The following is a 21,385-nucleotide window of genomic DNA, read 5'->3' on the forward strand; positions in this document are numbered from 1 at the left end:
GAGGGTTTTTTTTTTTTTTTTTTTTTTTTTTAAGGCGTATGAGAAGCAGAAATAGCCAGATGGGAGGATTAGTATTTGTATGTCATAAAAAAAATCCCTACATTTGTTTTTTATTGTAAATACCTGCTGTTGCCATGTCTACTTTTTTCTAAATTGAACTGAAGGAATTTAAATTGTATTTGTCAATTTTGATCAATCTTATATCATTCTTAACTGCTTGAGAAAATCTTGAGATGTTTTATATTCCGTAAGAGAATTGAAATTAAAATCAAGAAGTAGGGGCTGGGGCTGTAACTCAATGGTAGAGTGCTTGTGTCACACATGTGAGGCACTGGGTTTGATCCTCAGCACCACATAAAAATAAATAAAGATATTGTGTCCATCTACAACTAAAAAAAGTTTTAAAAAATCAAGAAGTAATCTGGCAAACATAGAATAGAAATTCTTAATCTGAAAATTTTCTTAATCTGTATTTCTTAATCTGAAAATTCAGATTATGAACTATTCAAATAGTTTAAATGTAGCGATTCTTAAAACTTTCAACTTTTGACTAGCTATCTTTATAGATCATTATAGATTCATCATTTAAAATCTTTCAAAACCTTTTTTATGGAAATTTTCAAATGCACACAAAATGTAATTGTATAGTGATCTACTTCAGCAGTTGTCAACACTGGGATTGTTCTATCCCTTCTGTCACTTCCCACCTCACTTAGATTATTTTTAAGTAAATTCGAAGTGTGTCTGCACATGGTTCAGAATACCATATTTATTGTAAATTTCTGTTGAATTTGAAGTGGTCACTTATAAATATTCTTTACAGTTTTACTTTTTTCTTGGCTATTTGCTATTTGAAATTACCTAATGAAATATTCATTTAAGTACTTGTAAACTATATTATGCCTTCATAAAATTAATGCTTTACTTTTAATTACAGGGAAAATTATAAAATCTGTTCCTGGAAAACTGATGAAAGAGGTGAATAACTGATTTCTATGTATTCATAACACAACATACATAAACACATGTAAATATTGATGAATTTTAATGGGTTATTTGATACTAAAAGTCATAATCTTGATTTTCAATTTTCTGAAAATGATCTGTCACCACAGAAAGGTCAGCATTTGGAACCTTTCATCTTGAATTTCATTAATTCTTGTGAATCTCCAAAACCTAAACCAAGTAGACCTGAACTGACAATTCTCAGCCCTACTTCAGAAAACAACAAGAAGGTACTGTGTGTTATGTTAAAGAGCTGTTTAGTCATATGTCCAAGTCCATAATTGATGTGGGAGGGACTGTACAGGAGTGTGGCTACTGAAGGATGGTCATGGGGTTGTTCCTTTACCAGTCTTAGTTCTCTTACCAATTTTGAAAAATTCTCAGCTATTTTCTCCATAGATATTGTCTTTTCTATAAGAGTCCCTCTCTTATTTCCTTTTGGAACACTGATTTAATTCTCATTCTATTTTTCATGTGTTTTAACCCTTTTCTCTCATATTTTCTATCGCCTCTGTTTCCATAACTTTCTGGTTTATCTCTGTTTTTTTTTCTGATCTGTTTCCAGCTGCATACATTCAGTGATGTCTGATATGCTGTTTAAAACTATCCAAACTTAAAAAAATTTTTTTTAAATTATGCTTTTTATTTTTGTAATTAAAAAAGTTTCCCCCAAATCTGCTATTCTTCCTTCCTTCCTTTTTTCCTTCCTTCTTTTTTTCTTTTTCTTTTTTTCCTTTCCTTCCCTTCTCTTCCCTTCCCTTTCCTTTCCTTTCCTTTTCCCTTCCCTCCCCCTCCCCTCCCCCTCCCCTCCCCCTCCCCCTCCTCCTCCCTTCTCCTCTCCTCTCCTCTCCTCTCCTCTCCTGTCTTGCTACTGGGAATTGAACACAGGAGTGCTCTACCACTGAGCTGTATCCCCAGCCAATTTTTTTATATTTTGAGAGGGGCTGTCACTAAGGCTGGCTTCAAACTTGAGATCCTCCTGTCTCAACCTCCTGAGTATTTGGGATAACAGGTGTACACCACTTCATTTGTCTTCTGTCTTTTTAAATGCTGGTATACCCTTTTCTGCAGAAAATTTCAGACAAAACAGGAATTGGTTCTGATCTCCAACATTATGAAATCCTGCTTAGTTCTAAAGGTTCTTGAGTAATAAGTGCATACATAGGCACAGGACCATGAGGTAGGGAAGACCAGAGAAGTTAATCGTCCCTAATATTCTGCAGAATGTAGTTGCTAAAGACTTGGCCCATGTTAAGTTTGTGGATTTTGCTTTGTCTATATTGATGTACATTTTGCTTTCTTTAATTGTTCCTTTATGTTTATCTTTCTGGAACATAAAAACTCTACTAAACATTATTATAGAGTAAGTTTTCAGACTTATTATAGTATTACTTTTCTAATGAAGATGTTCAAGAGAAATTTAGTTAGGAGCCTTAATATTTTCCTCCCCTTTTCTTAAGCATTGTAAGGGGCTCTCAGAGTAAGTCTCAGACTTCTTTGTAATAATAGCTCTGTCTCCAAGAGACAGACACAAGTGCAGTTCATCTTAGTAGTATTCATCTTCTGTCTCACAATTATTATGAATATATATTGATGCTGAAACCCTAAACTGCTTGAAACGATAAAACAGTCTTATGAAATCATTCTTTTTTAGGTGTACTTTCGTTAGTGGTGGAATATTAAAGATCTAATGGCTAGGATTATAGAGGACTACTCAGGAAAAGCAAGGAAAGAGAAATTATACTGGACTGTGTATTTTAGTGCACACAGAATATATCTGCAAAACAGTTTTTAAAAGATTTGTCTAACTTGAAATTTACTTTGCTGGTAGCTTATAAATGGGCCCAATGTTTAGGGAAAGGAATTTAGTGCTATGTAATGAATCATCATGTGGTATTTATACTCTTCAACTTCCTGGCTCAGATGCTACTGATGTTTCAGAAGAAAATTATCTTAATACAAGAACCTTTAATGTGTGAAGATGTTTGTTAAAGTATTGTTTATAAAATTAAAAATCAGAAAAAAGCACGAAACTCTAACATTGCAAAAATGATTATTTTGAGAAATTAAGGGAATATTTTGAAGCAGGTTAATTAATACTGTGGAAGAAATAAAACACCCTAAGAACACTTGATATGGTACTAAATGAAAAAAGTAGGAAATACATTTTTTGAACCCCATTGATTGCAGCTGTATACATGTAGACTAGAAGGAAATATGGAGTGTTTTCTTCCTTTCTTTTCCAGACTTACTATACTATTATACTATTACTTTATAGTGTGTGTGTGTGTTTGTGTGTGTGCACGCACGTGTGTGTGTATGAGTGTGTGTTTATGTATATTTACGAATATTGCTTTCTAATGAAACAATTAAAAACATAGAAGAATAAGGGGACTTTATCAGGAGGGAGAATCCTTTTCATATTTCTTGAATTGGGGAAAAATGTTTTAAGCTTAAACCTCTGGGTTAAGAATATATGACACACAAGCCAATAGAATATATGGTCTCTGGTCTCATAAAACTTTAAAAAAATATTTTTTGGTTGTCATAAAACTTTTCTAGGAAGCTTTTTGAAAATTCTTCTTCAGAGAAAACTGAATATACTGTACAGTCTCCTATAGTATATTTCTCTTATACTCCCTGTTTTATACTCCCATCTACTTCTTGATTTATTTCTATTAAATGTTAAGTTTGGTTCTATTTTTGTATTCCCAGTCCTTTGCATGCTATCTGGTATATAGAAAGAACTTAATAAATGCTTATTGGACGAATGTATGAATGATTAAATACTTTTGTTAAAATTAGTTACCTCAGGTATTTTTTATTATTATTGATAATGGACTGTTTGTGTACTTTGGGGATAAGTAGGACTGAGATTTAGTTTTATTTCATCATTTTTACTATTAGTAATTGTTCATATGTTGTTTTTTTCATATTGATTAGGGATTTCTGGGCAGTGGATAGTTTTGTCCAAATAAACTTTGCTTAAAGCTAAATTTTCAACTCTACCCATTACTAAAAAAGTGATCTATAATTTTAAATCATGCTAGTATTAAAATTAACTGTCAATAATATGTTTACACATCTTTTTTTCCCCCATAATTTTTATTGGTGCATTATAGCTGTACATGTTGATAGGATTTGTTGTTACATATTCATACATGCACACAGTACACAATATAACGATTTAATTTGACCAATATCACTCCCCAACATGTTTCCCCTCCCTTTATAAGTTACTTGACTCTTTTTGGTATATAAAGACAGAGGAGGGTTTTTTAAATAGCTAATGAATAATCTTTTTTATCTAAAGTGAAATAGGCTTTTATGTAATATTTTGGGAGGAATTTTTGTTTTTTACTGTAATTGTGGGCATAAATGTGGAATTTTTGGAAGCAATTATTAACCTGTTATTGTTTTGTTTGGAAAAGATTTAAATATCTTTGCTCTATGTTACTTTAACCTTAGTGATAATCATCAATAGATGTAATAAACTGTATCTCTATTATTTCAACTTTTTCTTTAGCTTTTCAATGATCTGTTTAAGAATAATGCAAACCGTGCTGAGAATACAGAAAGAAAGCAAAATCAGAATTATTTTATGGAAGTGATGACTGTAGAAGGGGTCTATGATTACCTGATGTATGTAGGTAAGATCTACATGGTTTATGTTAAAACCATTTTCATTCATCTGTCTTGTTTCTTCTGTGATATAAATCAATACTTTTGAATATTGGCCCTGTTTTAACTTATATTTTTATTGAAGATACTTTTATACAAATTCAGTGTAATTGATCTTGGACACATTAAAGTTACTAGTGTTTACAAATAAAATATTGATCATTGTTATTTGTATTTTTCATATTTGAAAAGTTCAGAATTTCCATTTCTCTTGAACAGCAAGGTATTTCAATTATTTTTTATCAGGAAGGGTGGTTTTCCAAGTTCCTGACTGGCTTCATCATCTCTTAATGGGAACTCGAATCCTCTTTAAAAACACCCTGGAAATGTATACTGATTACTATCTTCAGTGTAAACTAGAACAACTATTTCAGGAACACCGTTTGGTTTCACTCATAACACTTTTCAGAGGTTTGTATTTTATCATGTCTTTATTTTATGTTTTGTTTACTTGATAATTGGATCTAAAAGAGTAAGACGTCCTGTTTTTCTTTGGTTTGTTGGCATTTCTATGAGGAAATGCTTTGTGTATAAATAGGTGAAAATTTCAGAAATAATTCTTTCTACTCTCTTTTTAGATGCTATATTCTGTGAAAACACTGAACCTCGCTCTCTCCAAGATAAGCAAAAAGGAGCAAAACAGACTTTTGAAGAAATGATGAATTACATTCCAGGTATAATATTTAACTAACTTAATTTCATATAGATAAGCACTCCTTTGAGGTCACAATGTATGGTAATTAATTGAAGCTAACGTTCACTGTGAGTTTTTGTGTTAGAGATAGAAGGATCAATTAAAATTAACTCATTAAATGCAATCTGTTCTTCTGATGATACTACTAAGATCTTTAAGACAAGGCTCTTTGGACTCCTACAATACAGGCAGATTCAACAGTAACTTATTGAACTGATCAAAGTGATGCATCGTGTAACTATTGGAGTCCTACTGCACACTATACCATGAGAAAAGCAATAGTAGTGTATATGACTGAAGGATCAGAATTCATTCATTCATTCCAAATTTATTGAGCATCTTCCATGTTCCAGGCACAATGCAGAGTACTTTCTCATGGATGAGAAAGATATTACATAATGATAAACGGGGTTAGTTTTCATACATAACATGTGTGCACCCAACAACAGAGCATCAAATTGTAAAACAAAAACTGATAGAACTGTAGGAAGATATAGATGAATACACTACTGCATTTAGTGATTTAAATACCCCTCTATCAAAAGTAGACAGATGCATACAGCAGAAAATCAGTAAGGACCTAGTTGAACTCAACATCACCATCCATCAATTGGATAACATCTTTTGATTGCTTCATTTAGGAATAGGAGCCAGGATGGGGCACATGCTGTAATCCCAGTGATTTGGGAGGCTGAGGCAGGAGAATCACAAGTTCAAAGCCCTCCTTAGCAACGTATGAGGCTCCAAGCAACTTAGTGAGATCCTGTCTCCAAAAAAAAAAAGGATTGGGGATATGGCTCAGTGGTTAAGCACCCCTGGGTTTAGTCCCTGTTACCAATAAAAGAAAAAAAAAGAAGAGTAGAATACATATTATTCTCAAGTGTGCATTGAACAGTCACTAAGACAGGTCACATTCTGGGGCATAAAACATACCTTAACAAATATAAAAGCATGGAAATTGTACGATCTCTGTCTGTAGGCCACCGTGGAATTAAATTTAAATCAGTAACAAAAAGATAGCAGGGAAGTCCCAAAGTACCTAGTGATTAAGCAACACATGAGGCAAAGAAGAAATTTCAAGAAAATTTAATAAATACTTTATACCAAATGAAAAACAGTTTATCAAAATTTTGTCACATGCAGCAAAAGTACTAAAGAAATATTTATAGCATTAAATGTATATAGTAGAAAAAAAAGAAAGATAAATTTAATCACCTAAGCTTGTATCTTAGGAGACTAGAAGAGCAAATTTAAATCTAAGACAAGCAGAAGAAGAAAAGAAATAATAAAAATTAGAGCACAAATCAATAGCATTGAAAACAGGAAATCAGTTGAGAAAATAAATGAAACCAAACCGGATTCTTTGAAAAGATCAATAGAACTGATAAACCTTCTAGCCAGGCTAAGAAAAGAAGATATCAATTAGAAATGAAAGAAAGGATATCACTGCAGATCCCTTGGACATGAAAGGATAATAAATGGAATACTATGAATAGCTCTGCCCACAAATTTGATAATCAAGTGGAATGGAGCATTTCAATGCATTGAAAGACATCATTTGCCAAAGTGCATAAGAAAAAACAGATAATATGAATAGGTCTACATCTATTACAGAAATTGATCAGTAATCAGTGATCTTTTTAAACTAAAAATACAGGTCCACATGGGTTTACTCAAGCATTCTTTGAGACAAAGAAGAAATTGTATAAATTTTCTATAATGTCTATTGAAAGATAAAACAAAATATTTTACAGCTCATTCTATGAAGTAAGCATTATATTACAGACCAATATCTCCGATTTGGTCTTGTTTGTTTGTTTGTAATCTCCCGTAGTCTAACAGTGCTGGGGGCTCGAACCCCGGTCTTTGGGGTTGAGAGGCAGGCTCCCTACGTGATGGGCTACATCGCCAGCACCAGACCAATATCTCTAATGAACATAGATACAAAAATTCTAAAAATTGTTAGCAAATCAAATCCAACAGTGTATGAAAATAATTATACTCTATGAGGAAGTGAGATTTATCCCAAACATTCAAGACTTTTAACATTTGAAAATTGTTAATATACTGAATATGGTGGTGCATGACTGTAATCCCAGTGGCTTGAGATGCTGAGGCAAAAGGATTGCAAGTTTGAGGGCAGCTACAGTTAATTAGCAAGGCCCTAAGCAACTTAGTGAGACCCTGTCTCAATGAAAAATAAAAAGGACTGGGGATGTAGCTTAGTGGTAAAGTGCCTTTTGGTTCAATACCCAATACCCGGGGGTTGCGGGGGGGACAAACATTAATATAATTTATCTCATTAATGGGATAAAGAAGAATCACTTGCTCCTATATCAGTAGATGCAGACAAAGCTTTTGACAAAATCCAACACCCATACATGATTAAAAACTCTCAATCAACTAGGAATAGGGTGAACTTCCTTAACTTGATAAAGAATAGCCAGCAAAAAAACCCACTCCAGTTAATATCAAACATAATGATACAAAACACTCAAAACTCTCTTGCTAAGACTGGGAATAAGGCAAAGTTGCCCCCTCTCACCCCAGCTTTCCAACATCATTCTGGAAATCCTTGCTAATAAGTAAAGGAAGTTTGTGAAGGAAGAAATAAAACTGCCTGTGTTCCCAGATGACGTGATCATCTGTGTAGAAAATCTGAAAGAATTGACAAAAAACTGGAACTCATGAGCTATTATAGCAGGGTTGCAGCTTACAAAGTTAATGCCCAGAAGTCAGTCACTTTCCTATATACCAAAGATGAACAAGTGCGAATTGAAATTTAAAATAATACCATTTACATTAGTACTCTCCAAAATGAAATACTTAGGTATTTATCTAACCTATACGTACAAGATCTATATCAGGAACACTATAAAACTCCAATGAAACCAAGAATTTAAATAATGGAGAGATATTTCATGTTAGGGTAGGAAGACTCAATATTGTCAACCCATTAGTTCTTCTCAACTTGACCTTTAGATTAATTTCAGTAGAAATCCCAGTAAGATATGTTGTGGCTATTAGTAGACAATTTTATTAAAGTTTATATGATGAGCAAATGACCCAGAATAGCCAATGATTTTGAAAGAGAGCAGAGGGTCAACAAGACATTCTATAAAGCCTTAGTAATACAGTGTTGTATTGTTGAAAGAATAGACAAATAGATCAGTGAAACCAAATAGAGAGCCTAGAAATAAACCCACATAAATAATGTGAACTGATCTTTGACAAAGGAGCAAAACAATACAATGGAGAAAGGATGGTTTTTACAACAAATGATGTTAGAACAACTGGGCATCCACATGCAAAATAAAACAACTAAAAAGAAAAACACAGACCAAATGCCTCTCCCAAAAATTAACTCAAGGTCACCATTCCGATGTATAGGCATAGGCAATGACTTTCTCAATAGAACCCCTAAAACTCAGAAAATAATGCCAAGAGTTAATAGTTGGGTGGCATCAAATTAAAAAGCTTCTGTGCAATAAAGGAAACAATTAAGAATGTGAAGAGAGAACTTAAAGAATGGGAGAAAAATCTTTGGTAGCTACTTTTCTGACAGAGGAATAATACCAAGAATATATAAAGAACTCAAGAAAATGCCCAAAACACACACACACACACAAAAACAAATAAATGGGCAAATGAACTATACAGACACTTCCCAGAACAAGAATTACAAACATCCAACAAATAAGTGAAAAAATGTTTGACATCTCTAACAGGGAAATGCAAATCAGAACTATGCTGAGATTTTGTCTCGCTCCTATCAGAATGGCAGCCATCAAGAATACAAACAATAATAAATACTGGAGAGGATGTGGAGAAAAAGGGACACTTATACTGTTGATGGGATTGTAAATTAGTGCAACTACTATGGAATTCACTATGGAGATTCTTCAAAAGACTAGGAATGAAACCACCATCTGACCCAGCTATACCACTCCTTCATATTTATCCTAAAGAATTTAAGTCATCGTACTTTAGCAATATACATATGTCCATGTTTATAACAGCACAATTCACAGTAGCCAGACTGTGCAACCAGCCTAGGTGTCTGTCAATGGATGAATGAATAAATAAATTTTGGCATATATATACAATGGAGTTTAATTCAACTATAAAGAAAAATGATAAATTGTTTGCAGAAAAATGGATAGAACCTGAGAACATTGTGTTAAGTGAAATAAGCCAAACTCAGAAAGTCAATGATGTTTTCTCTTATGTGGGAGCTCGAGAGGAAAAAGGAAGAGAAAGGTGGGGGTGGATCTCATGAAAAGGAAGGGAGATCAGTAGAAGAAAGGAACCAAGGGAAGGGAAAGGGGAGATACTGGGGAGTGATACTGGCCAAATGGTATTCATGTATGAATACATAACACATAATCTACCATTATGTACAACTATAATGCACCAATAAAAATATATGGAAAAAATTAAAAAGAAGGAAAAAAGAGAAAACAAGAAAAACATCAACTCAAAATCTAACATAAATTTTTTTGTTTTGTGGTGTTGGGGATTGAACCCATGGTCTCATGCATGCTAAGCAGGTGCTTTACCACTGAGTCACATCCCAGTCCCAATCAAAATCTAATATAAAATGAGCCAAATCCAGAAGGTCAAGGGTCATATGTTTTATCTCATATGTGGAAGCTAGAGAAGAAAAGGGAAAAGAAAGGTGTGTGGGGGAGGTGGGGATCTCAAGAAAATCAAAGGGAGATCAGAAGAGGAAAGGGATCAGGAAAGAAGGGAGAGTGGGGGAAGTTCTGGGGAGTGAATTAGGCAAATTAAATCGTTATATTGTGTGCATGTATGAATATGTAACAACAGATTCCATCATTATGTGCATCTCTAATGCACCAGTGAAACACATGGAAAGAGAAAATAATCTATTATAGACCTAACTTTAAAAATCAAAACTATTAACACTCATTGGAGATGAGAGGAGAAAATGTAGATAAACTTGGGTTGCAGATAACTTTTTAGTTGCAACACCAAAGGCATGAACCATGAAAGAAGCAATAAGCTTGATTAGAAAAAAAATTTTGCTCTGTGTAAAACACTCCCAAGAGAATCAACAGATATACCACAGAGTACAAAAAATATTTGTAAAATATGAATTAGATAAAGGACTGTTACTCAATATATATAAAGAAATCCTAAAACTGAATAATAAGAACACAACCTCATTAAAAATTTGGCCAGATAATTTAACAGGTATCTCAACAAAGAAGATACACAAATGATTCATAGGTATATGAAAAGATGTTACATATTATATGTCATCAGCCAAATGCAGATTAAAACAACAGTGAGATGCCACTACACACCTATTAGATGCTCCAAATCCAGAACATTGAGAATAGTAAATTCTGGTGAGGATATGAAACAACAGAAATTCTCATTTATTGCTGGTGGGAATACAAAATGTTGTAAGATATTGTTGGAAGACAGTTTGGTAGTTTTGTTTAGATTCAAAAGTTTTGCTTCTTTTTGTATACTTCAATGAGTTGAAAAGTTTCGTCCACACAAAAACCTGCACATGAGCTGGGGACATAGGTCAGTTGGTAGAGTGCTTGCTTCCCATGCACAAGGCCCCTGGGTTCAATTCCCCAAATCCCCAAAACAAAACAAAACAAAAACAACAAAAAAACTCTGCACATAAATGTTCATAGCAATTTTATTAACAATTTGTAAAATTTAGACACAACCAAGGTGTCCTTTAGTAGGTGAATGGATGAATAAACTGGTACATTCAGACTATTATTCAGTACTATAAAGAAATGGGTTATTAAGCCATGAAAAGACTTGGAGGAACCTGAATGCCTATCACTAAGTGAAAGAAGCCAGTCTGAAAAGTTTATGTACTGTATGATTCCAACTATATGGCAATTTGCAAAAGGCAAAACTAAAAAGACAGTAAGAAGATAATGAGGGAGGGAGGGATGAATATGTACAATGCAGGTAATTATTAGGGCACTGGAACTATCTGTATGGTACTACAGTGGGGTTTATATCATTATACAGCATGTACAACACCAAAAGTAAACCCTGATGTAAATTATGAACTGTGGATGATAATGGTTTATCAATATAGATTTATTGATGGTGACAAATGTATCAGTCTGTGGGGTTGTTGACAAAGAGGGAAGCAATGTATGTGTTGGAATAGGAGGTATAGGGGAAGTCCCTGTACCTTTAATCAACACTTCTAAAAAGTAAAGTCTGTTAGAAATGGGCAGGGGAGGGAGAAGATGGAGACTTGGATTGAAACCTTAGAGAATTTTCAACATTGAAAAATTAGTCTTGGAATAGTTCTGCTGCTCTTTGTGAAGGTAATTAAGTATATGAACTAAATGTGAAAGTGAACATAAACTGGTTTTGAATAAGTCTTATGTAGGTAAATGAGATAATTTCTTACCTTTTTGATGTAATATCGTGACCGTTAGCCCTTATGCTTTTGGTAGTCTCAGTATTTAGGAAAGCGGAATGCCAGTGAGTATAGTAATTTGTTATTTGCTGAGGCACAAATTTTTTAAAAAATTTTTATTTAGCTTTTAATTTTTTACAGACTGCATTTTGATTCATTGTACACAAATGGGGTACATCGTTTCGTTTCTGTGGTTGTACACAATGCAGATTCATACCATTCGTGTAATGTACATAGGGCAATGATGTCTGTCTCATTCCACCATTTTTCATACCCCCCTCCCTCTTATTTTCTTCTACATATTCTAAAGTTCCTCCATTCTCTCATTCCCCACCCCTACCCCCATTATATATCATCCTCCACTTACCAGGGAAAACATTCGGCCTTTGGGCTTGGCTTATTTCACTTAGCATGATATTCTCCAGTTCCATCCATTTATTTGCAAATGCCATAATATTATTATTCTTTATGGCTGAATAGTATTCCATTGTGTATATATACCAGAGTTTCTTTATCCATTCATCTGTTGAAGGGCATTGGGGTTGGTTCCACAATCTAGCTATTGTGAACTGAGCTGCTATAAACATTGATGTGGCTGCATTACTGTACAGTGCTGATTTTAAGTCCTTTGGGTATGAACCAAGGAGTGGGATAACTGGGTCAAAAGGTGGGTCCATTCCAAGTTTTCTTAGGATTCCCCATACTGCTTTCCAGAGTGGCTGCACCAATTTGCAACTCCACCAGCAATGTAAAAGTGTGCCTTTTTCCCACATCCACGCCAACATCTATTATTGTTTGTGTTCTTGATAATAGCCATTCTCATTGGAGTAAGATGAAATCTTAAGAGTTGTTTTAATTTGCATTTCTCTAATTACTAGAGATGTTGAACACTTTTTCATATATTTATTAATTGCCTGTGTGTCTTCTTCTGTAAGGTCCAGATCCTTGGCCCATTTAATGATTGGGTTCTTTGTATTTTTGTTGTAAAGTTTTGTAAGTTCTTTATAAATTTTGGAGATAAGTGCTCTATCTGAAGTGCGTGTGGAAAAGATTTTCTCCCACTCTGTAGGCTCTCTCTTCACATTCTTGATTGTATCCTTTGCTGAGAAAAAGCTTTTTAGTTGGAATCCATCCCATTTATTGATTCTTGCTTTGATTTCTTGTGCTTTGGGAGTCTTATTGAGGAAGTCTGATCCTAAACCAACATGATGAAGATTTGGGCCTACTTTATCTTCTATTAGGTGCAGGGTCTCTGGGCTAATTCCTATGTCTTTGATTCATTTTGAGTTGAGTTTTGTGCAGGGCGAGAGGTGGAGGTTTAATTTCATTTTACTGCATATGGATTTCCAGTTTTGCCAGCATCCTTTGTTGAACAGGCTGTCTTTTCTCCATTGTAGGTTTTTGGCTCCTTTGTCTAGTATGAGATGACTGCATTTGTGTGGTTTTGTTTCTGTGTCTTCTATTCTGTACCATTGGTCTGCCTGTCTATTTTGGTGCCAATACCATGGTGTTTTTGCTACTATTGCTCTGTAGTATAGTTTAATGTCTGGTTTGTGATACCTCCTGTTTCACTTTTTCTATTGTTTTGGCTATACGAGATCTCTTGTTCTTCCAGATGAAGTTCATGATTGCTTTCTCTATTTCTATGAGGAATGTCATTGGGATTTTAATTGGAATTGCATTGAATCTGTGTAGTAGTGCCTTTGGTAGAATGGCCGTTTTGACAATGTTAATTCTGCCTATCCAAGAACATGGGAGATCTTTCCATCTTTTCTAACGTTTTCTTCAATTTCTCTCTTTAATGTTGTGTAGTTTTCATTGTAGAGGTCTTTCACCTCTTTTGTTAGATTAATTCCCAAGTATTTTTTTTTTCGAGGTTACTGTGAATGGAGTGGTTTTCCTAATTTCTCTTTCAGAGGATTCATCACTTATGAATAGAAATGCATTAGACTTGTGTGTATTGATTTTATATCCTGCTACTTTGCTAAATTCATTTATTAGTTCTAGAAGTTTTCTAGTGGAGTTTTTTGGATCTTCTAAATATAGGATCATGTCATCAGCAAACAGTGACAGCTTTCGTTCTTCTTTTCCTGTTTGTATACCTTTCATTTCTTTAGTCTGTCTAATTGCTCTGGCAAGTGTTTCAAGGACATTATTGAGTGGAAGTGGTGAAAGAGGGCATCCCTGTCTTGTTCCAGTTTTTAGAGGAAACGCTTTCAGTTTTTCTCCATTAAGAATGATGTTGGCTGTGGGCTTAGCATAGATAGCCTTTACAATGTTGAGGTACATTCCTACTATTCCTATTTTTTCTAGTGTTTTAAGCATGAAGGGGTGCTGTATTTTATCAAGTGCTTTCTCAGCATCAATTGAAATAATTGTGTGATTCTTAACTTTAAGTCTATTGATGTGGTGAATTACATTTATTGATTTCCAGGTGTTGAACCAACCTTGCATCCCTGGGATAAACCCCACTTGATCATGGTGCACTATCTTTTTAATATATTTTTGTATGCGATTTGCCAGCATTTTGTTAAGAATTTTTGCATCTATGTTCATCAGGGATATTGTTCTAAAGTTTTCTTTCTTTAATGTGTCTTTGTCTGGTTTTGGTATAAGAGTAGAATGAATTTGGAAGTGTTCCCTCCTTTTGTATTTCCTGAAATATTTTGAGGAGTATTTGTATCAGTACTTCTTTAAAGGTCTTGTAGAATTCAGTTGAGAATCCATTTGGTTCTGGGCTTTTCTTGGTTGGTAGGCTTTTGATGGCTTCTTCTGTTTCAGTGCTTGAAATTGATCTGTTTAGATTATGTACGTCTTCCTGATTCAGTTTGGGAGGATCATATGTCTCTAAAAATTTGTCGATGTCTTCGATATTTTCTATTTTGTTGGAGTTTAGATTTTCAAAGTAGCTTCTAATTATGTATTTCAATGGTGTCTGTCGTGATCTTCCCATTTTCATCACAAATCCTAGTAATTTGTTTTTTCTCTCCTTCTCTTCATTAGTGTGGCTAGGGGTTTATCGATTTTGTTTACTTTTTCAAAGAACCAACTTTTGTTTTGTCAATTATTTGAATTGTTACTCTTGTTTCAATTTCATTGATTTCAGCTCTGATTTTATTATTTCCTGTCTTCTACTATTTTTGGTGTTGATCTGTTCTTCTTTTTCTAAGGCTTTGAGGTGTAATGTTAGGTTATTGTTGACTTTTTATCTTTTTAATGTATGAGCTCAATGCAATGAACTTTCCTCTTAGTATAGCTTTCATAGTTTCCCAGAGGTTTTGATATGTTGTGCCACTGTTCTCATTTACTTCTAAGAATTTTTTTATTTCTTCCCTGATGTCTTCTGTTATCAGTGCATCATTCAATAGCATATTAGTCTCCAGGTATATGAGTACTTTTTGTTTGTTATTTTATCGTTCATTTCTAATTGCATTCCATTATGGTTTGATAGGATACAGGGTAGGATCTATATTTTTTTGTATTTACTAATGGCTTTTTTGTGGCATAGCATATAGTCTATTTTGGAGAAGGATCCATGAGCTGCTGAGAAGAAAGTATATTAGCTCGATGATGGATGAAATACTCTGTAAATATCCATTAGGTCTATATCATTGATTATATTATTTAGTTCTATAGTTTCTTTGTTCAGTTTTGGTTTGGAGGATCTATCCAGTGGTGAAAGTGTTGTGTTAAAGTCCCCCACTATTAATATGTTTTGGTCTATTTGATTCCTAAAATTGAGAAGGATTTGTTTGATATATGTAGATGCTCCATTGTTTGGGGCATAAATATTTAAAAGTGTTATATCTTGCTTTTTTATGCTTCTGTTAAACGGTATGAAATGTCCTTCTTTATCCCTTCTGACTAACTTAGGTTTGAAGTCCACTTTATCTAATATAAGGTCGGAGATCCCTGCTTTTTTACTGGGTCTATGTGCATGGTATGTTTTTCCCCATCCTTTCACCTTTAGTCTGTGGATGTCTTTTTCTATGAGATGGGTCTCTTGAAGGCAGCATATTGTTGGGTCTTTCTTTTTAAACCAATCTGCTAGTCTATGTCTTTTGATTATTGAATTTAGGCCATTGACATTCAAGGTTATTAGTGAGATATGTTTTGTATTCCTGCTCATTGTGGCTTATTTTTGTTTTTTTACTTGTCCTTTGATTGGGTTTTCCTTTAGGGTAGTTCCTCCCTTTGCTGACTTGTATTGTTGTTTTTCACTTTCTCCTCATGAAATATTTTTCTGAGAATGTTTTGTAGGGCAGGATTTCTATTTGAAAATTCTTTTAACTTTTGTGTATCATGGAAAGATTTTATTTCATTGTCAAACTGAAGGTTAGCTTTGCTGGGTATAGTGTTCTTGGTTGGCATCTGTGTTCTTTCAGAGTTTGAAATATATTGTTGCAGTCTTTCTTGCTTTTAGAGTCTGGAAATCTGCTGATATCCGTATTTGTTTTCCCTTATATGTAGTCTGACGCTTTTCTCTAGCAGCCTTTAAAATCCTATCTTTATTTTGAATGTGAGGTATTTTCATTACAATGTGTCTTGGTGTGGATCTGTTGTAGTTTTGTGCATTTGGTGTTCTGTAAGCCTCTTATATTTGACTTTCCATTTCATTTTTCAGGTTTGGGAAAATTTTCTGGTATTATTTCATTGAACAGGTTTTTCATGCCTTTGGTTTGTATCTCTGTGCCTTCCTCAATCCCAAGATTTCTTAAATTTGTTCTTTTCATGATATCCCATAATTCTTGGAGGTTCCGTTCATGACTTCTTAACATCTTCTCAGTTTGTTCAATTTTATTTTCAAGATTGAATATTTTGTCTTCATTGTCTGAGATTCTGTCTTGCATGAGGTCTGTTCTGTTGGTGATGCTTTCTATTGAGTTTTTAATTTGGCTTATCGTTTTTTTTTCATTTCAAGTATTTCTGGTCGTTTTTTTTTTTCAGATTCTCAGTCTCTTTTTTGAAGTGTTCTTTTGCTTCTTGCATTTTCTCTTTTAACCGTCTACTGGAATGATCTTGCATTGCCTGTATTTGCTCTCTCATCTCGTCTTTTGCTTCACAGATCATTTTAATCATGCATATTCTAAATCTTTTTCTGTCATTTCTACTGCCATGCTGTCATTGGAGTCTATTACAATAGCATCTTGGTTTGTTAGGGACACTTTATTGCCCTGTTTTTTCATATTGTTTCTGTATATTCCCCTCTAGCAGTGAAGATCAGAGATAGTGAAGTTTGCCCTCTGCAGGCTTATTATGACCCTACAGTTTTCCACTACCTCTCCTTTGAAGGGGAGATCAATACCAGTAGCACCCAATACAGAGAAAATGCAGCCCTGAACCAGAGAGCCCCTATAAAGACTTTAACGTTTTTTTTTTTTTTTTTTTTTTTTTTTGCGATGCTGGGGATTGAATCCAGGGCCTTGTGCTTTCGAGGCAGGCACTCTACCAACTGAACCATATCCCAGCCCAGACTTTAACATTTTTAAAATAAACAGGATCAGTTCAATTACTATTTACAATATTTCTAGTTGTGAACAAGAGGATGGGGAAAGGGTGTAGGATATAAGTGAGTAAATAGGGGTACCTGTCAAAGGGCCTCCAGTCTCCTGTAGGTGTCTCAGAAAGGGAGCCACCCTTCCAATGATGATGGCCATGCCCTCAGGAATAATTCAAAGTGCCTGTACCAGCCTCCAGAGGAGCTGGGTAGCACCAGCAAGGGTGCACTGAGTCAGCACGGAGGCAGGCGCAGTGTCTCTCAGCAGTAGGGGGGCAAGTGGGCAGGCAGGCTCAGTGCTAGACCGACCTCGGTGTGGTGGGCAGGCTCAGCGACTTGTCCAACCTCGGTGTGGGTTGGTGGGGAGGCTCAGGAGGCACATATTTAAATCACATCTCCTATATGAGTTCTGTTTGGAGAAGAGTGACTTAGCTCATGAGTAAGCATGGCTTTCTGTTGTCATTTTCTTCTACTCATCTCTTAGTGACACCTAAAGGGTCTAATGGAGTCTCTTATATATATCTTTTAGCTTCATGCATATTAATTGGGAAATTCTATGTAGTATTGGTGAATTTGAGGATTAACAGATTCACATTGGGCAATTATCTTGAAAATGTCAAGAATGTATTACACTTATTGTAAATTGAACTTGATCTTTGCCTCTTAAAGTTTGATTTACCTTTTAGAACTGAGCATAAAGTGAGAGTTTCCCATGAAGAGCACTTAAGAGTTATGAGGGAGAAAGGCAAATGTTTGAGCACCTTGATTACCTAACAGGTAATCAAGAAAATTACCTAATTTTCTTTTTCTCTTCGGGTAAAACATTCGGTGGAGAGTTTAAGAAGTACTGACTCTTTTTGGTAATAGTAATGATATGAGTAGTATATGACAGTTATGCAGCCAGACACAAATCTGAACTTATTGTGCCATAAAATCAGTATGTAAACATTTGTAGCATTCCCCAAAATGACTGATCTGTAAGATGGTCAATAGTAATTTGTGAAAATGTACTGAAATAAATTGGTCATAATTGTTGATAAAAGTCTGCCCTAAAACTTAAATTAAGCTGGGTATGGTGGTGTATATGCCTATAATCCAAGGCACTTGAGAGACTGAGGCAGAAGGATTGCAAGTTCAAGGGCAGCCTGAACTTGACCCTATCTCAAAATTAAATATTAAAAATGGCTAAGGGTCTATTTCAGTGGTAAAATAATCCTAGGTTTAATCCCCCATACTGAAAAAAATTAAACTTTTTTTGATCTGATATTAAGAACACTTTGAAAATATATAGAACATAGAAGGCATCCTCTCCACTATGTAAAAGTGGGCTTATGCTCCCTTTGGTTTAATCCTCATAGACATTCTTCTGTGTGTTTCTGTATGTGTATGTAACAAAGTACAAACACAGTTTAAATTTGTTGCTTTACCCTACTGGGATAATACAACAACATTTTCCAGCTCTCTTTTATCACTTAGTGGATTTATGTACTGCAATATTTCTCAGAGCTTGTAGTATACTTTGTATATTGGGAATCTCCAAAGTGAGATACATGATACTGCATTTCACAGTAAATCACAAAACTTTTTTTTAGGATCATAAAACTTTTTTCTAGGAGCCTCTTGCAGAAACACTGGTTTGGGAAATACAGTTAGTACTGTTTTCACAATATGTAGGAAACAGGGTGGGAGTTTTGCTTTATGATGAAGTTAATGATGAGTCACTTAAAAAATTGTTTTACGTATGACTTTCTTGTTTAGATCTGATAGTCAAGTGTATTGGTGAAGAAACCAAATATGAAAGCATCAGGCTTCTGTTTGATGGTTTACAGCAGCCAGTACTCAACAAACAGGTAAAATTATTAAAACCAGTAGAAAAGTGTTGTCTAGGTTTGCTGACTGACCCACTAGGGTGTCTGCTGTATTATTAGCTGTGTAAGTGACACTACTCTCTAAATCAAGGCAATGTCATTTAATTTTTTAAATAAAAAAGTGTGGGTTTGGAGGGTATCAGGGATTGAACTCAGGGGCACTTGATTACTAAGCCACATTCCCAACCCTGTTTTTTGTATTTTATTTAGAGACAGAGTCTCACTGAGTTGCTTAGTGCCTCACTTTTGCTGAGGCTGGCTTTGAACTCAAAATCCTCCTGCCTCAGCCTCCCAAGCCACTGGGATTACAGCGTGTGGCCACCGTGCCTAGCGGAAAAGTGTTTTATTTGTATTAATTCTTCTTTACTGATTACCTTTTTTCTTTGTGACATAAATTTAAACTATATATTCATTGTACAAAATATGAAATATATAGAAAATTCATGAAATAAAAGATTTAAAATTGGTAATTCCATCATTAGAGTGTCATACAGAATAATTACACTTAACATTTTATATGTATAGTCTAATGTACGGAGATCTTCATACAGTTATAGTTTAATGTTTTGCTTGTTTATTTAAAATTGACATAAATTTTAAAAAACATTTAGCATTCAAATGGGTTAGGCATAATAATAAAATGTTCACATGCAAATGTGTACCTTCTATGCATTTTAAGACTGGAACATTATTGATACAGTCAAAGCTTTTGTGCCTGTTTTACATTGTCAATCCTATTTTTTTGTGTCCTAGCTTACTTATGTTTTATTGGACATTGTGATACAGGAACTGTTTCCAGAGCTCAATAAGGTAATTGAAAGCTATGATATTATTTGTTATTCTCTCAATTGTGTATTCACATTTAGTTCAGGACACAGAAGTTATGGAAACCCTTGTGACTGTGTTCTGTAAAAATTGAATGACCTCAAAAAATGGTTCTTTACAGTTACTGTATTCAACATGCCCAAGAATGGAGTGAATATGGGGTGACAGGGACTGAATAGTCAGACTGCATCCCTTCTTCATTACAAACAGATAAGGGACCTTTTATGGTCTTATCAAAGGAAGATAAAGTCAGCATTATGCTGTGCAAGTTAAAGACTTGAGTATTTTTCAAAGCAGTTGAGTCTATGAAACCAAGAGCAAAAAATGAATTGGAATTAGTATGGTAATTTATTATTATATTTAACCTTGAGTATTTTGATCTTTGAACAAGGGTTTAAGCCATTATTTTCTCCTTGTTTTTTGACTAAGCCCTTTGATTGGATGAAAAAATTATTATTTAAGGCTAGGATATTGTAATGAAATGTTACTTTTGTAGAGTATTCAAAGCCAAATATGGACTATTTATTAATTATAAACTTTCAAATTTTAGTAATATTAAATGTATTTTTAAAAAAGAATAGAAGTTATAGGTATTTTATGTTTAATTGCATTAGAATCACTACCAGGAAGCCTTCACCTCTGTGATTTTGTCAATATTGGTCACTATATGTTGCCATTTTCTTCTAAGACATAGATTTTATCTGCTGCATATTCCAGCAGATTTCTTTTGGTTTTCTGTGTATATGTATTTTAGGTTAGAATTTTAATATAGTGTTTGGCAGTTGTTTAATTTAATGCATTGTTAAGAAATTCACAAATAAACCCTGTCCTTTTGTGTTCTATTAAATGGATTTATTTTTACTGTAGGTACAAAAGGAAGTTACCTCCATGACGTCCTGGATGTAAACATTTGGATTTGACATAGAATAGGCTGTTGAAATTTCTCCTGTATTAGTACAATAGCAATGTGCTTTTTCCTTTTACTTTTGTATATTTTTGTATATATCATGTACTTCAGTGTCTGAAACTTTGATTATTTTTTGTTTTAATAAAGACTAACACAAACTTCCTAATGATTAAAAGTGATTGAGTTTCATCACTTTTCATTTTGTGTATGTTATCTAAATTTTTTAGAATATATGTCACTTACTCTCTCCCCTACCCCTCTGGGAATTGAACCCAGGACCTTGTGCATGCTACCAACTAAGCTACATCTGTAGTCTCACTTACCATTTTTTAAAAGAGAAAATTCATAATTCCTTTAGGGCAAACAGATAAGACTGATAATCCTTCATATTGTATCACTTAGAAAATGTTGGTCACTATATGTTTAGTGTGGAGAAACAGGAGTAAGATATGACTTAGTTTCTAATTTATAGTTTAAT

General features: G+C 34.2%; 1 protein-coding gene across 7 annotated transcripts in view; it reads left to right on the top strand.

The window, feature by feature from the left end:
- SNX14 (sorting nexin 14) overlaps positions 1-21,069 on the top strand; it is a 104,525-nt gene extending 83,456 nt beyond the window's left edge. For all 7 annotated transcript variants that reach the window (XM_079146950.1, XM_079146946.1, XM_079146948.1 and 4 more), the window contains 8 exons: positions 938-978; positions 1,116-1,235; positions 4,532-4,655; positions 4,933-5,097; positions 5,265-5,360; positions 19,066-19,157; positions 19,929-19,985; positions 20,868-21,069. In XM_079146950.1, the coding sequence (XP_079003076.1) occupies positions 938-978; positions 1,116-1,235; positions 4,532-4,655; positions 4,933-5,097; positions 5,265-5,360; positions 19,066-19,157; positions 19,929-19,985; positions 20,868-20,906 (734 nt within the window). In that variant the 3' untranslated portion in view covers positions 20,907-21,069. The remainder of the gene's footprint in view (positions 1-937; positions 979-1,115; positions 1,236-4,531; positions 4,656-4,932; positions 5,098-5,264; positions 5,361-19,065; positions 19,158-19,928; positions 19,986-20,867) is intronic.
- Positions 21,070-21,385: the final 316 nt, after the last annotated feature.

Source organism: Sciurus vulgaris (assembly GCF_902686455.1).
Source record: "Sciurus vulgaris genome assembly, chromosome: 7".
Lineage (NCBI taxonomy): Eukaryota > Metazoa > Chordata > Mammalia > Rodentia > Sciuridae > Sciurus > Sciurus vulgaris.